Raw genomic sequence first — 17,968 nt, forward strand, 5'->3', positions numbered from 1 at the left:
ATGGGAAGTTAATTTATTGTAAAAGAGGAACTTCTGAAGTTTAAATAGTGAAACTTACTCTAGATAAAGTGGGACATTTAAAATTGGAGAGAGTTGGATATAATTATAGATATCTAAAAGCCTTGGTTTTACTAGGCTGGTTAACATAACAGTTATAATTTAATAGTTTAGTGCACATTGCTGTACGTAGGTTCGAACAATTATCGCTTAAATTTAACTGTGGGAATATTTTGACAACATAAAACTTTTGTGATCATAAGCCTTAACTGGAAATACAGTACATACCTCAGGGGTAAACATGTGACGGATGCCATCAACTGAACCATTTAAAAGGAGTGCTCTGATTAGGAAGCACATAAGTACCACATACGGGAACAGAGAACTAAAATACATGATCTGCAAAGAAAGAAAGATGAAAATAGGTGAGACACACTAACAACTATATTCCTTCTCACACTTAGAGATTATTGGTGCCACTCTCTACTGGACTTCCCTGGTGGCTCAGATGGTAACGAATCTGCCTGCAATGCAGGAGACCTGGGTTTGATCCCTGGGTCAGGAAGATTCCCTGGAGAAGGGAATGGCTACCCACTCCAGTATTCTTGCCTGGAAAATGCCATGGACCGGAGTCTGGCGGGCTGCAGTCCATGGAGCTGCAAAGAGTTCAATACAACTGAGTGACCAACACTTTCACTTCATATCTTCATACTGTGAAAATGACCCTTTTATAATATAATAATTAATACTATTAGTACATTGTTTAGTCACCATAGTGGAATGACTTATTATTTTGATTTGGTGTGATCCATTAAGATCTGTTGGGGATATAATGAAAAATGGGAAATCTTCCTTATCTAATCTCCTTTAAAATAGTCCGTAGGTGTGATGTAACTTGATTGGTGTTGATTCCTCACAGTTCACACAGTTCACAAACAAGCAGTATTTAAGAGAAACAAAAGGACACCACCTCCTTAACAAGTACCTACTTTATAGTTTTAGATAGCAAAAGTCCTTTAAAAAAAAAAAAATTAAGCAAAGTTCCATTATAATTCTGTAAACCTTCTAGACAGTGGTCCCTGTTAAGAACTTGCATAATAAAGGTTTTACTTTCTACCTCAGAAGTCTTCATCATTAAACAAATGTTTATCACAGAAAAGCAGTTGTCCTAACCAGACATGTACTGCTTCCTTGACATCTACACATGGTTTCTAAAACCCTGGGTTTCCCCCAGAGCTGTCCCCACCGATCTTCATCTCCCACCACCCAACAGTTGTTAAAGTCAAACATCCAGAAGTAGTTCTGCACGGTTTATAATTTCCTGGTTTCCAGACTATCACCCGGGCTATTTCATTCCCTGCTTACCTGCTCTCCAGGAATCTCTAATACAGTAGGAACAAAATGCAAACGGCTCTGTCCTGCAAAGCCTTACGCTAGGCTGCCTGCCCTCCCACTCCTCCCTGAGCTTCAGCCCTGAGGAAACCAAGCTCTGCAGCTTCAGGGCCAGAGCAGACTGTGCCCTCAGTCTGAGGCACTTGTCTTTCCTTGCCTGTCTATGACTTGCTCCTCTTTATTATTAACTTATCTTCATCTTTTCAAATCTTCATAGAACACTCAGAATAAGACTGTTCCTTTTTTCCCCATCCAATAGGCCCCCAAATGCCCTTCCCTATGTCCCATGAACCTTCAATTATATTATTTTGATTTGGTTTGACAGCACTTAACACTGCTGAAATTAAATTAAATTAAAGTAAAGTAAATCTGTGTTTACTTGTTAATTTTCAGTCTCCCTTACTGAAGTATAAGCTCTGTGAAGGCAAGAACCTTTTCTCTCTTGCTCACTAAAAAATTCCAAACATTTAACAGAGTTGTTAACCCATATTAGGTATATGATATGTATCTGTGGGGGAAGGAATAGAGGCAAGGTGAGAAGAATGGAGGAAAAAACTGAAAAACTGCCATAGCAGAGGATGACTCAGGCAGGTCAGAGATACTGAATCCTATAATAATTGCAGACAGACAACAGAGAAGTCAGCACAATAATTTGCACTTCTGTATACTTTGTAACTGTATTTTAATATTATTAAAAATATTACAATAAAATATCTGCATAATTAGGAACCTATATTTCTCTAAAAGTATTTATATTCTAATTTAATTATAAATATAATTTTTCAATCAATTCAGAATGGTCTAAATTTTTAATTGCATCCATTCATCCACATTTCTTGATTTTTAAAAAATGCTTTCAGATGGAGTACTTTTTTCTTTCTGCCAACTTTTAGCATCCTTTAAATTTGTGGGTCTATAGTATCTATTCAAGTAGCCTTGGTCTCACTTGAATTGCAGCTATTCCTTTTATGATTCTTCTTTCAAATCTTGAAGGTAACTAGAAGGGTGGATTCACTTCTGCGCAATAGTTTATCTTTTTGTTGTCTTTTTTTTTTTAACAGAACTCAAATTTGGTGCCTTTGGCAACCCACTCCAGTATTCTTGCCTGGAAATCCCATGGACAGAGGAGTCTGGTGGGTTGCATGTAGTCCATGGGGTCACAAAGAGTCGGACCTGAATGAGTGACTAAACAACAACAAAGTGACTTATAGGACTTCTATTAACCCATTTATTTCAAAAGTGAAAATGAAGTCTGCACACTAAAATAATCCGGATAGTTTGGTAATGATTTTTTTCCAATTGATATGATATACCTTGGTATATTTTTAACAATTTCAAATTAGAAGCTAACAAAGTAAATGATTCTTCCAGGAGCTATATTTGCCCATGCTAAACAACTCTAAATCACCAGAATATGGTTATTTTTCCACATCCCATAACCAACTGTCAAACTGACTCCAAATTTAATGCAAGCCCCTTTGCTTTCATCCTCAATGATGTGTCACTTCACTATTAGCTTCCTGCTCATTTTGCCTCTAGATTTTCCCTGCCAGCTCTCCTCTCCATCTCGGAAATTCATCACCCAGACTACTACCAGAATGATCTTTCTAAAGATCTGAGGGTGTTAATGAACGGCTAAAAAAAACCCTCAAATACTTCAGCCTGTTTGTTAAGGAACAGCCAGTCATTTTACCAGTGTCCATAAACACTTTAATATCTGCAGTCAACGTAGCCTTCCAAGCCTCACCTCCCACAAGCTGCGCGAACTGCATGTAAAGGTCGCACAGCGTTACTGAGCAGCCTTTGGGCTTGGCACACGCTGTTTTCCATGCCTCAGGTGTCTTCTCTCTGAACTTTCTGGTGAACTCTTCTTCAACCACCAAACTCGGACCCCAAATTCACCTCCTCTGTGAAGCCCCCCCCACCAAATCCAGGTTAATTTCAGTGGCTGCCTCTATGCTATCATGCACTTATTTGCAACTCTTTACTGACTCACTGGAAAAAGAGTCTGATGCTAGGAAGAATTGGGGTGGGAGGAGACGGGGACGACAGAGAATGAGATGGCTGGATGGCATCACCGACTCGATGGACATGAGTTTGAGTGAACTCCGGGAGTTGGTGATGGACAGGGAGGCCTGGCATGCTGTGATTCATGGGGTCGCAAAGAGTCGGACACGACTGAGCGACTGAACTGAACTGAACTGAACTGCATATACTCTGCTGTAATTATCTGTCTCACCCATTAAGTTATAGTTTCTATGTGAATAAAGGTGGGGTGGCCTATTATCCTTTGCACATTCTTTGATACTCAAAAATATTGTACATTAAGAGCCAATTCATAGGAAATTTTCTTTTCTGTACACATTCTCTAAAAAAAATGATGTACTAATTATATGATCAGACAATTCAAGCTTCATTTATTAATTCAGCAAGTATTTGAGTTCTTAAAGACACTCATGTGGCTTCAGTGGTAAGATTCTAGCTTAGTTTCATCCAAAAACAAACACGAAGCTTTCATGTTGGATATAACATAAAGAAAAGTGACAGTCAAGACGTTAAACATGAAAACATTTAAGCAGTATTAGGTAGGTCACACCTGAATTTTCTTCTTCTGTGAACAGGTAAAAGAATAAAATATTTACTTATTAAATATTTACTTATTATTATTTACTTATAAGTAAAATATTTACTTATTAACTTATTTACTATTAAATTATTATTTATTTTATTAAATAAAATACTTAAAAAATTTACTTATATTTATTAAAGAATAAAATATTTACTTATTATTATTAATTTACTTATTAATAATATTTACTTATTACTTATTAAATATTTACTTATTAATATTTACTTATAAAATATTTACTTATTAATTCTGAGATTTAAAGATGTGTCTTACGTCAGTATTTTACAGAGGTATCCATTTTGTGTTTTTAAACCCAAATTCTTCTCATTTAATGAGTCTCAGAATACTAAAATTATCAGTTGCGTAATATTATTAAAAATAGTTTAAATTCTATCTAATTGATTATATGTAAAATGCTACCCCTCCAGCACTTTCTCCTTATTTTTTGCATTGTTACCTGTTAATATTTTATGATTTATTGCCTGCCTCTCCCACTGGAATGGACATTCCATGAGGACAGGTATTTTGTCTGCCTTATTTACCGCTGCACTTCCAGAGTTAGTGCCCAGCACATAGCAGGTGCTCAATAAATATGTGTTCAGTGAGTACATGAATGACTCAAGTATTTTTCTTAAGACCTAGGAACTAAAACAATGAAATATGTTTCTTTGGCTGGTTTTAACACTCCCTGGGCCTTAAAAGTGCTTCCCTTGTGGCTCAGCTAGTAAAGAATCTGCCTGCAATGTGGGAGATCTGGGTTTGATCCCTGGGTTGAGAAGATCCCCTGGAGGAGGGAAAGGCGACCCACTCCAGTATTCTGACCTGGAGAATTCCAAACCTGAACTGCCTTTCACAGCAAGGACATTCAATAAAAGAGATAAGTTTACAAATCAAAATGTTACATGAAAATACTTTCATTCTACTCAACTATGGAAAAACAGTAAACATATGAAATCATTTAGTTGTTTTTCTCTTTTTTTATATTAAAATGTTTAAACATACCTTCAGACAGTCATTCTCTCTGAGGATTTCATAGACCAGTTCTAGCTCTGCTACTTACCAGTTGTTTAATTCTATTTATTCTTCCTAAGCTTAACTTTGCAGTCAGATGGGGATATGAACATGTAAATCATCTGGTTGACAGAAAGATTAAACAAGCGTTTACTTGGCACAGTTGTAGTACTGATCGCAAAGCAGTATCAGTGGAAAATATTACTTTTTGAGATAAAGAAAGCCTGGAGCTTCTCATTTCTATCCATCTCCCTGGAGGCAGGCATCCCCTTCACAGAAGACCCAACAAAGGACATGCAGCCATACATCCTCCATTGGACCACCTAGGCTACTGCCGAGTCTCTACCACTGCAGACGACTAATTTCATTGTTAGCAGGCTTGATTCCCGAAAGATCTTCCTTTCCTTGAAGAGTCACCACTACCCCACCACTCTCCATAATCCCCCCTATTTGAGCATGGTTCTACTCTTTGTGACCACACAGGATAAGTAAGGCTTATTCTTTTTTCTTCAACTACTTGAAGATTGTGATTATGAAGCTAAGATAGCTCTTCTCCATAACAAAGGAGAAAATAAGGATTTCGGGAAAAATCCAGTATTACAGGTATAATTAAATTGACTGACCTAAAGGAAAATGAGACTGTCATAATCCTGTCTTAATTCATGCAGTTTCAAATTAGCATTCTGTTTGTATGTGTGTGTGTGTGTGTACTGGCGAAGACTTTTAGCTGCTAAATACTCTTTAAGTTTTTTTTTTCCACATACTAACCTTAAACTTCATTATCCTTAAACCATACTTCTCTATACTGCAATGGTGTGTTTATTCAGAGGCATTTTTGTTTGGCAGACAAATAGAGCTTTACATATATTCCTAATAAATTTCTTATTGTATTCAGCTCATTGGTTCAGAATAAGCAAATATATATTTAGACTTTCATAACTTTGTTCATATTACTTACAGCTTTCTCTCTTATCTGTGCCTACTAAATTTTTTCTTCAAACTCTCCTGAAAAGCTAGCCTCTCCCTAAGCCTTCTCATTGAAATAATAAATCACATATAGTCTAGAAATTGTATTAGATTTTCTAGAAAAGTTGTTTTACATAAGAAAAACATCCCGAATATGTGATAAGAAAAGTATGAGTATTTTCTTTAAATGATAAGACACATACTCAGACAAAGAAAACATAAAATGTGGTATTAAGACTTGAGCAGAGGGATGTTTGGACTTCCCTGGCTGGCCACAGTTGGTTCTTATTCTATCAAATGACATTATCTTAGGAAGCCTATAAATGTGGTTAGATTTGGCTTAGGAATCTATTCCTTTATTTAAAACCTGACTATATTGGGGCTGTGACATTACAGAAGACACACAAAGTGGAACCAACTAACTGAACTTATTTAATCACAGAATACACTAACATTTATAAAAGACCAAAAAATACTCAGGTGTGTTATCTACCATATTCATTTCTGCAAAGGAAAATGGTAAAGTTCCATTAGGAAGCTAAATGTAAAATCAGCTGTGATTTACAAGCTGTAAAAACTGTCAAACATTTCTAATTAAATATGAACCAACAGGAAGCAAAGATGATGTACACACACTTTGCCTAAAAGAGTTCACTATTTAGTGGGGGAAAGCTGTCACAGCGAGAGAGGTTACAGCGTTGCAATTCAATATCGTGGGCTTCCCTGGTGGCTCAGAGGTTAAAGCGTCTGCCTCCAATGCGGGAGACCCGGGTTCGATCCCTGGGTCGGGAAGATCCCCTGGAGAAGGAAACGGTAACCCACTCCGGTATTCTTGCCTGGAGAATCCCATGGACGGAGAAGCCTGGTAGGCTACAGTCCACGGGGTCGCAAAGAGTCGGACACGACTGAGCGACGGAACGGAACGTGGGCGTTAGCTTCCGACCGAGCTATGTTTGACTCCAGGTACCAACATTTACTAACCATTGTTCTTTGGGCTACTTACCTGTTTCCACAAACTTGTTTTTTATCTGTAAAGCAGGTCTGAAAGTAGCAATTACTTCTTAGAGGTTTTTGTTTTTTGGGGTTTTTTTTTTTTTAGATTTAAATGGGATAAAGTATATGAAGCACTTTTCACAGTGCCTACTGCAAAGTAAACATGTAATAAATATTGGCTTCTGTTATTGTTCTTGCTCTGATCATTGTCAGAATCATCTTCATCGTCATTTATTACCACTATTACTACTGCTGCTATATTATTACAATTATTCCCACTCTTATTAGTCAGTATATGATGGTAAGTGGCAATATATTAACCTGGAAAGATATATGATCAGATCTATACTTGGGAAAGAAAAAACAACAGAGATGGATTGTTACAGGGCAGAGAGAAGAATCAAAATTAATTCCTGCTGTGAACCAGACAAAAGAAATAGAGAGTTTTAAAACAGTGGCAATGGGGAGGGGGGAATGTACTATGAAAGCAAAATAGTGAATAACAATTACTTTCCTAATACATCCTTTTAAAAAATTATCTGATTGACTTCCTAGGGGATCTAGAACTCACTTAGTGTCTTTTTCAACCACAATCTCATAAAATTTTCCATTTGCCCTGGCCACATGCCCTTTAGTCTTTTGTATTACTCTAAGTTTGTTGTTGAGATTATTATAACTGCCTAATGTTCAGATTTTTAGAAACACTCCAGAATGGACTTTTAAAATCTTGTAAGCATCTATTCCCTAGAGCACCTCTAGCAGAGAAAAAAATGATATAACACAAATAACATAAACAAATTCTTTATTCTACTACATTTCCCAATTTCCATGATTGGAACTAATCAGACAACTAAAACATTAGGTTCAACTGAATACCAGCAAAAAGAAAGGACTGTTTAGTGTTGACAAAAAAGTTCAAAACAGATCTTGATAGAACAGGGAAAGATTATAAATGACTTTAGATTTCATTATAAAAAAAACTTACATCTTTGTTTGTGTCCTTTCCTTGGTCTAACATTTTTTTTTTAAACACCACTTTTTACCAGTCTTTAATTAAATGCCTAGATTGAAGTGTTACTTGCAGGTTGCTCAGACAGATTTATTTATATGGGGTTGAGAGGGGCTGGGGGTGGGAACAGTTCCCAGGAATGGCGATTAGATGTTTAGCAGAAGCAGGAGGGGCTATGACATACTAACTTTTCCAGAAGACTGAATGCCTTTGATCATAGCCAAGCACACCACAACCCAGGCAGCCAGCAAGCAGATGGTCATCTTCCAGTTTAAGCCACCGCTTTCAGAAATGGAACTGGAAATATTCAGTGCTTCTCTGTACCAATAATAGGTAGTGGCGGAACTTTTTTCACATTCTGGCTCTACAACTGTAGAAAGAAAGGTAACAATCATTTCAGACTAGAAAGAGTGACGAGGCTATTTTTCCCCCAGTAAGCCTGTAAATCAATTCTTAACATTTCCTAGAAAAGTACTACTATTCTACAGAAGCATTAAAATCCACAATGAAATCTCCTGTGCAAAAATATGAAAAAAAAATCAACAAACACAAATCCTCTTTGATGATTATCTTGTTACACACTTCTAAAATAGGAATGTGTGGGGCTTCTATCAGGGGTTTTCCTGATGGCTCAGCAGGTAAAGAACCTGCCTGCAATGCAGGAGACACAGGAGATGGGGTTCCATCCCTGGGTTAGATCCCCTGGAGGAGGAAATGGCAACCCACCCCAGTATTCTTGCCTGGAAGAGCCTATGGACAGAGGAGCCTCAATAGCTATATAGTTCAAAGTGTCACAAACAGTCAGACAAGACTGAGGATGAATGCACAAGCTTTTATCAAGGTGATTAAAACAAATCAGTTTTATAGCCCCTTTTGCCCCGAAAATTATCTGATTGACTTCCTGGGGGCAGAGCCATCAAAAACGCTAGCTGCTTGGCATATGTGACCTTAGAAATGGAGCTAGTTGGAAGTGACTTGTGCTATAAACATAAATCACAAAGGGGTATTTGGAGACTTAGTATGAGAAAAACAATGTAAATTATTACACTACCATTTTATATCAATTTTATGTTAGAATGTTAATATATTGGATATATTGGATTAAATAAAATATTTCACCTGTCCCTTTTTACTTTTTGTAAATATGGCTACTAAGGACATTTTAGACTACATATGTATGTTACGTTCGATATTTACCAGACAGTGCTATGGAATTATTCTTTATATTCTAGGACATAAAATTAAAAGATAAGAAAAACATAAAACAACAGAACCCAAGACATAAAAACAATTTCTTCAATCTAAATTATTCTTTCTCTCCTCTTTTTTATTTTAATGCAAATATAAGACATCAATAAAGACGAACAAAATAAAATATTGTCTAAGTTTGTAACTTAAGGCTGATAATTTTTTATCCTAACATCTTGGGGCACAATAAAATAACTTATAAAATAACACAATAAAATAAAAAGCTAGATAAATGATGCCAAACATCTATCTTTCTGAATATGTCAAGGAAGGTTTGTTATAATAACTTCAAAAGATTTTAGAAAAAATATCTTGAAAGCTCCCAGCTTTACTAACTTTATGATCTTTAGAAACAAAAACTCTATATTGTAGATATCTTACAAGTGTGTGAAGCGTTTTTCACCAAAGGACACTGATCCCAAGGCAGAGGCTGCTGAAAAGATTGAGAAAAATAAAACAGACTCCAGCCAATGATGACATTGTAGTAGAGAGCCACAAAAAAGCACACCTGCAAAATAAAATAGTGTGATTGATTACACTAAAAGTCTCCTGTCCCTACCTTTGAAACAATGAGATGAAATGCATCAAAGCCCACTTAATACTTAAAAAGAAAACTTTTTAAATTTTTATTTGAAACACATTATCTTTTCTAAAATGATGACTCTCGTAGGCCTTAAGAAAATGCATTACCAAGACTGTACTACATTCACATTACAGCATATTTTGGGTATCAGTGCAAGCTCCAGTAGTGGTTTTTTAAAGAGTTGAGTAGAAATACACACTCCAAGGCTGCATTTAACTTCAGACTATATAATTACAAACCCTGTAAAAAATTATATGGCATATACCATACAGGAAACTTACAACACAACTTGCAAATCCAATCCCTCCCAATTGAGGGCTTATGTAATTCCACACACCAATGCTTCCTCGCCGAATTCTTTGACCCACAGAAAGTTCCAGGAAAAAAAGGGGAATACCTATTACCAGAAGTAGTATTAAATATGGCAAAAGATAGGCACCTATAGAGAGAAGAACAAATAAAATAGATTATATTGTCAACAGCCACAGTAGAGAATACACTAATTCTGATTATCTCAAGAAAGATGACATTTAAACTTCCATAAGTATAATTATAAAAGACTTTAAAGAATATGCAATTTCATTACTTTAAGCTTTCTGGTATTTGAAACCTGAATTTGACTGCTACCAAGAGTTTCTGATAAAAAATAATTATGAAAAAAGTAAGGATATCAATGAATAGCTTTAGTTTCATTTTATTGAAAAAGTAAAAGAACTTTACTTTTTGTAAAAATAACTGATTCCTTAAAATATTTTCTCAAATAGGTTTCAAAAGCTCCTGGAAGTCTTATTTAAAAAATGTTAATGAAGTCATTTATTAAATTTTACTCAAACTCATCTAAATCATACATTTCAAATCTGATAAATCAAAATGAATGAGATGTTATGATATTAAACACTTTTTCCCTAAGTAACAACAGGGAAGAAGAAATGCCTGCTTAGACTGAAAGAGAAGAAGAAAGAACAAGAACGTCTACCACAGACAAATGGCATTTTTCCCATATATATGTTACAGAAAAAGTTCACTTCGGGAAATAAGTAATTTTTGGTTTTCCAAAATTCTGTTACGGGGTAGGTAACACTAATTAAAAAAAAAAAAAGATAATTAATAGCTATTATAAAATATATGGCTTCCCTGGTGGCTCAGAGGTTAAAGCGTCTGCCTCCAATGCGGGAGACTTGGGTTCGATCCCTGGGTCGGGAAGATCCCCTGGAGAAGGAACCGGTAACCCACTCCAGTATTCTTGCCTGGAGAATCCCATGGACGGAGAAGCCTGGTAGGCTACATTCCACGGGGTCGCAAAGAGTCGGACACGACTGAGCGACGGAACGGAACGGATAAAATATATGTGCTATTTTTTCATAGTAAAGTTTTCATACTTAAATATATATATGTATTATTTTACAGCTAAATCTCAACACATATGCCCAGTGACTTAAAAATGTACTAAATCAATTGACAATGTTAATATTAGACTCTATTATTGATAAAGTCAAATATGAAACCTGTACTCATTTCTAAATGAGAATACATATGCAAATTATTCATTAGATAACCTTTAAAATGGACTTGCTACATTCAAACTTCATGTTTTTTTTTCAAAATATTTTATTAGAAAACAAATTTACAATGTGTTTATATCACTCACTGAGTACATGGCATTTAAAAATAAGATCATTACAGAAAGATAACAAAAACACAAAGTCTTAAAACCTAGTTTTTTCCAACCAGATACTACCAAGTGGGGACTAATGCCCTTTTTAAAGAGGAGGCCATTCATTATATTTCTCTCATTAAAAAGAAAATGTTTAATGGTATTGAATAGATTTCGGAAACTGTTCAAATTTTTCTGGTACCTTTTCTGTTGAAGAAGTAAATATTAATGATTTGTTTTTTCAAGTCATTTATCTCTGTGTCTATACGCCTCTTAAATAATTTCCATGTGTAAGAATTTCCTTTAATATGGTGGTTGGTAGAAAATCTCTACTCTCTTACAGCTGATTTTCAGACTTTGAGACATGAGTTGATTCTACAAAGGAGTATATAATGTAAAGCATCGATGCATGAGATTATAAAACAGAATTATAAAAATTCAAACCCTAAGATGACTAATAGCATTCAGGCACTAATGACCTGAGAATGTTTCCTGAAGGACTGAAAATGCACTTTAACAGCTGCATGAAATCCTGGGGTGTGAATAGGTTTATGTGTGTGTGAGCGACTAGGAGATAAAAAAGAGAATGAGTGAAGACTGGACTCATTGGGAACATTTTCTCAGTTACGTGCACATGACATGTTATTAGATACCTAGCCATTTCTTTGGACTCAAATTACTCTACAGTTCTGGAAATAAAAATAGTCCTAGTTTAAATACAACTGAGCACTTAATACTTGCCGGGCATACTTCTATCCATGTTATATGTAGTCGCTCATTTATTCTTTACAAGAATCCAGTGTGTTAAGCACAATTACTATCCTCATTTTACAGGTGTGGAAATGAAGCCAGAAATAGTAAGTTAATCTGTGAAAAGTCACCTGTATCCAGGCTTAACAGCCAAATTGGCTTCAAAACCTGAGCTGGTAGTTTCTATATTATAACACTTACTAAACTTAATCAGAGCTACCCTGGTCTCTCAGATGGTAAAGAATCTGCCTGCAACGCGGGAGAGCTGGGTCTGATCCCTGCGCTGGGAATATCCTCTGGAGAAGGGAATGGCTACCCACTTCAGAACTCTTGCCTGGGAAATCCCATGGACAGAGGAAACTGGCAGGCTACAGTCCACTGGGCAGCAAAGAGTCAGACATGACTGAGCAACTAACATTTTCCCTTTCACTCTCAAGCTTAATCATTGTGCTTTAAGTAATATCTTCAGACAGATCAACTTATATTGGTCTATTACTTTTATTCTATTATTCATAAAGTACCTCAAATGATGAATAAGATTTACGCAAGTTGAGATTTAACTGTTTAACTAGTTAAATACCTAGATGCTCAAAGCTATACCGCATGCTTAGTACCACCTTTTGAACTCCAACAGCAATCTCAAAATGATGAAGTCCATTGGTGTTTTATAATATCTTTCTCTAGCACTTGTAATTAGAAGAGAGCACACAATTCTTGGAAAGGCATCTTGATTTTCTTTACATATAAAAGTAAGGAGTAAGAGCCATTTTTGCTAACAGATAACTATGAAATCCTTTAGAGTTTTCCACCAAGACTAATACTGTATTAAACAGAAAGCAACCTGAGTTTTCAGCCCAGATAGCCTGTTCCTTAATAGTATGGTCAACAAAGTGCATAAGGCAAAAGGTCTGAAATTCAGAATTCATCTTCTGCCCATCTTGCAAATGGGATAATTTGTTGTGAAATATAAAGCAGGGTAGTACTTAGTTGCTTGTGGCTGATTTGGTAAACAATTCACTTGTGATGTTAAAGACTAGCTAAGGAGCTTGCAGGTTCAGTGGAGTGATGGGTAGTGTACCACCAACTCCAGGTATTGATTCTTACCTCTCAGGCAGATTTATCACACAGGCTATGTGTGCTGGGCTAAGTTGCTTCAGTCATGTCCTACTCTCGGCAACCCCATGGACTATAACCCGCCAGACTCCTGTCCATGGGATTCTCCAAGCAAGAATACTGGAGGAGGTTGCCATTTCCTTCTCCAGGGATCTTCCCAAGCCAGGGATTAGAACCCACATGTCTTATGTCTCCTGCATTGGCAGGCAGGTTCTTTACCACTAGCGCCACCTGGGAAGCCCATCACACATGGGCTTTTCCCCAAACCTGTTAGTCTTCCCCTGGTTGAATTAACTAAGCAAGACATTAAACGTATTTTGCCACCTGACACCTTAGCTTTTTATCTTAGTGACTAAAAGAAACCACTTCACATGTGAATGGTTTTATTACTTCAACTGATCTATAGGTTGGTAATTAAATCAAAAATAAAATAAAACCATGTTTTTGTCCTGTCACCAAACCTATCACAAACTGGGATCAAATACCAAAATAGTCATTCTTTCCTTTATGTGCTGAAATGCCACATAACAGAATATTCAGTATTTAAACACACTTGTTTTAACAGCTTCCATATATGCATATAGTAAAAATAGTAAAGGTAAAGAAAGTAAAGCAAATATTAAAGTTATTTTAATTTAATAACCCTAATGTTAGGTAATATTCAGTTTTTCTCAAGTGTATTATTGAGCCTGTTTCCTATAGGAACTATCTATTCTTTTGTATATGTTTTTTTTTCTTGATTTTAAGACAGTTTTCACTAAATAACCCTTGCAATTATATGCACAAATACAAATAGCTAAATATGCTGATGGAGATAATTTGTTTGAAATAAAAAATGCTAATTTCTTTACAGCATCTTAAGGGTGCTGATATCTAAGGATGAAGACTATCTGGTATTATACTAATTATCCGGTTAAATTCCTTCTACTGGGATCTACAAAGTTCTGGTTGGCAACTGAAGACTATAATCATTCTAAATTATATGTAACTTTGTTTCATTGAAGAATGAAACAACTTAAAATTCAGAGTTAATGCACTGTGGATAGAACATTCTCTCTCTTGTTCAGCAATATCTATTTTATCAGAAACTTGAGGATTTTCTCCAAAGTGAATAGCTGACAGGAACAAGGAATGGATCGATGGTTAGAAAAGGCAGTAATTTAGAGATGTTAACAGGATCCACAGAAAGAATTTGAGACTATGACCTTAAGCAATCCCTGTGTGTTCACAGCAAGTCATCGGCTCCTATGGAAACCTAATCTGAAAACAGAGCTCAACTCACTTTCAACAAAGGCGTCTCCCTGGTTTTACAACGGAATTCATAGTTTCTAAAATACTGAGACTGCAGCAACAATGATTGCTATTTGACATAATCAACTGCAATTTACTCAGCAATGTATCACTCAAAAAAAAAAAAAAAAGGCAGAAAACAGAAACTTACCGCCCCCGTTCTTCTGACAGAGGTATGGGAACCGCCACACGTTCCCTAATCCTACAGAAAATCCAACCTGGGCCAGGATGTATTGTAGCTTGCTGTTCCAAGCCGGTCTTTGATCTTTGACTTCAGATCTTTCTTCAACATCTGTGTCTTTCTCTTCTTGGACATCAACAATTAGTTCACTTTTCTTAAAAGCATCATCAGCTGAGTCTTCATTGGAAAGAAGGTCTTTGACAGACTCAATAACCTCATCGTCTAATTCTCTTTTTACCACCTTGCTATTCTTCGGCATTGGAAAGTGTGGGTAGTAGTAACTTTTTTTTTTTTACTTTCCTTTTGGCAAACTGCTTAATTATTTTTAAAAATATGTTAGTTGATATGAATAAAAGATGGAGGAGGATATCAAAGAAATCTTTGATTCAAGGTGATAAAGTCTGATGGATCTTGGATCTGTTTGTTCAATATTCTGTAGGAATCTGTAAAATTTTAAGTTGAAAAACAATATTTAATGAGGAAAATATTTAAAATACCAAAGACTCAGTCTTCTTAATTTTTGCGATGCAAATTCTTTTTGCATAGTATAAAATATATGCTTGTCCTTGACCTTTCAAAGCTTAATATTCACAGAAGTATAAGAATTGTAAAGTACACAAGAGCTTCACACACATTTTCCTTTAGCTAACTTCTTCCTTCTTGCAAAAATCTACTTCAGCCTCAGATATACCCCATTGCATAATGTATACTCAGTTCATTTGTAAGTAGAATTTTGAAACCTTTTCTTAATTCCTTCTTCCCTCTCTGACTAAAGTACATTCTAATTTTATCACTTATAAAATTACATAAACAATTGCATGCCATCCCTCTAAATGTGTCTTATATATAATTTCTTCTGTTAGCATATTCATCTACCCATTCATTTGCTATTAAGGGAAAAGTCATTAAGGGATATACTTCAGGAAGGGAAATTTCTCCTTTCCTCTCTTAACACCCTTTGGTAGCGAATAAGTGTTTTCTATGTTTGTGAGCCTATTTCTGTTTTGTATTCATTTGTGTTATTTTTCAGATTCCATATATAAGTGATATCATTTGGTATTTGTCTTTCTTTGTCTTACTTCACTAAGCATAATATTCTCTAGGTTCATCCATCTTGCTACAAATGGCAATATTTCATTCTTTTTATGGCTCAGTAATATTCCATTGTGTGTATATGTATACACCACATCTTCATAAGCCAAATGCCTGCTGATGGGCTGCCTCCAAGCCTTAGCTATTGTAGATAGTACTGCATTGAACAGTGGGGTTTATGCATCCTTTTGAAGTAAAGTTTTCCATCTTTCCAAATATATACCTACAAGTGGAACTGCTGGATCATATGGTAGTTCTCTTTTTTGGTTTTTTGAAGGAACGTTGAAACTGTTTTCCATAGTTGCTGTACAAATCTACATTCCCACCAACAGTGTATAAAGGTTCCCATTTTTCCACACCTTCTCCAGAACTTATTTATAGACTTTTTGATGGTAGCCATTCTGACCAGTGTGAAATTATCTGTTTTAAAAAGTAACTAAATGTATGAGAGTTTCTCCTCAAAACTAGATCAGGAAGCTTGAAAAGTGATATCCAAAAGGATTCTGCAATTCACTGCTGGAAAAAGAATGGAATTCTTTAATGGAACTGCTGTTAGATTTACATTAAAAAAGTCAGAGAAACATTCTGTCATACTTTATCTTATAACCTTAATAAAAAGAGTACTGGGTAACCAATAGAAAAAAAAATTCTTTAACTTGATCATCTATTTGTCATTTTAGATTTGGAGGTGTTTCATTGATTACAAAATTAAAATGTACCTCAAGGAAAAACACTAATTTAGGACATGGTGAATATTAAGAGACAGACTGTGAAGGAAATTCTTGAAGAAGCATTCCCAAAATATTCTGAATAATAGAAACATCTCTAGCATAAGTGAAAAACTTCTAAAGCTAACTATTTTAAAGAGGCCAACAAGGTTTGAATAAGGAAATAGTTTCATGAAGTTAGGGATTATGTCTGTTTAATTTGCATTATTTCCCTCTAAAGCTCAGTAAGTATTAGTTCAATAAATGAAAACATATAATCACTGAAAGCTGAAAAAAGCTGTTTCCAAATATTTTTTGCTGGAAGAAAACAATCTGACATAAGAAAGCGTGATTTGTGAGACATAAATTATCTAACAGTCTACATTTTGGGGATCATCTAATGATACACCGTTTGCATAATAACTTTACTGATACAAGGATAAGGGCATTTGTTTTAATTTGACAAGTTTGGAGTTGTGTCCTAACCTTTTTACTTAGTTATATAACTTCTCACAGTTACGTGATTCAGTTTCCTCAGTAAACATTTATCTGTTATTCCTTTTGCTTTTTTCTATAAAATAGAAAGGAATGTATTGAAGTGTAAAGTCCTATTACACTAAAACTCTTCTTCAGAAAGAAAAAAAAATTAAAAAGTGTTACTCATGAGTCTCCCCCAAATTAGTTATCTCAGAACTGTATTTCTTCTATATATTTCTCATCTTTGCAGGAAAAAACAAAACAACATAATTAGACACTATTGTATGTTTTGTACATATCCAACAGATAATCATACCAGCTTTACATAGTATATCTTTTGGCAAAGTTGGACTGATGCTAAAGCTGAAACTCCAATACTTTGGCCACTTCATGCGACAAGTTGACTCACTGGGAAAGACTCTGATGCTGGGAAGGATTGGGGGCGGGAGGAGAAGGGGACGACAGAGGATGAGATGGCTGGATGGCATCACCGACTCAATGGACATGAGTTTGAGTGAACTCCGGGAGTTGGTGATGGACAAGGAGGCCTGGCATGCTGTGATTCATGGGGTCGCAAAGAGTCGGACACGACTGAGCGACTGAACTGAACTGAACTTGAAAATTCCTACACAACAACCCAAAGTTCATATTTTCTATGAAAAAAATCAGTGTCTAACAGAAACAAAATTTAAACACAATTTTATATTTTAAATTCCTAAAGTACACTTAACTACATATACAGATTTATAATGCAATAATCTTAGCAAACTTTATAAAATTTAAAACTTAAAAAGGAATATTATATATCTTTTTGCATGCACTTACAGTTCCTTTTCCATTATAAGCAAAAACAAAAGTGAGAGTACATTAATAATG

The 17,968-nt window shown here is 35.5% G+C and overlaps 1 protein-coding gene across 1 annotated transcript in view; it reads right to left on the minus strand.

Moving 5' to 3' along the window:
* SLC6A15 (solute carrier family 6 member 15) overlaps nt 1-15,210 on the minus strand; it is a 30,870-nt gene extending 15,660 nt beyond the window's left edge. The window contains exons 1-5 of the mRNA XM_055394897.2: nt 14,787-15,210; nt 10,110-10,267; nt 9,627-9,753; nt 8,186-8,367; nt 286-396 (exon numbers count right to left, since the gene is read on the minus strand). Of these exons, the coding sequence (XP_055250872.2) occupies nt 286-396; nt 8,186-8,367; nt 9,627-9,753; nt 10,110-10,267; nt 14,787-15,075 (867 nt within the window). The 5' untranslated portion in view covers nt 15,076-15,210. The remainder of the gene's footprint in view (nt 1-285; nt 397-8,185; nt 8,368-9,626; nt 9,754-10,109; nt 10,268-14,786) is intronic.
* Between the last annotated feature and the right edge of the window lie 2,758 nt (nt 15,211-17,968).

Source organism: Moschus berezovskii, chromosome 6 (assembly GCF_049115385.1).
Source record: "Moschus berezovskii isolate FMDL1 chromosome 6, NW_MosBer_1.0, whole genome shotgun sequence".
In the NCBI taxonomy this organism is placed as follows: domain Eukaryota; kingdom Metazoa; phylum Chordata; class Mammalia; order Artiodactyla; family Moschidae; genus Moschus; species Moschus berezovskii.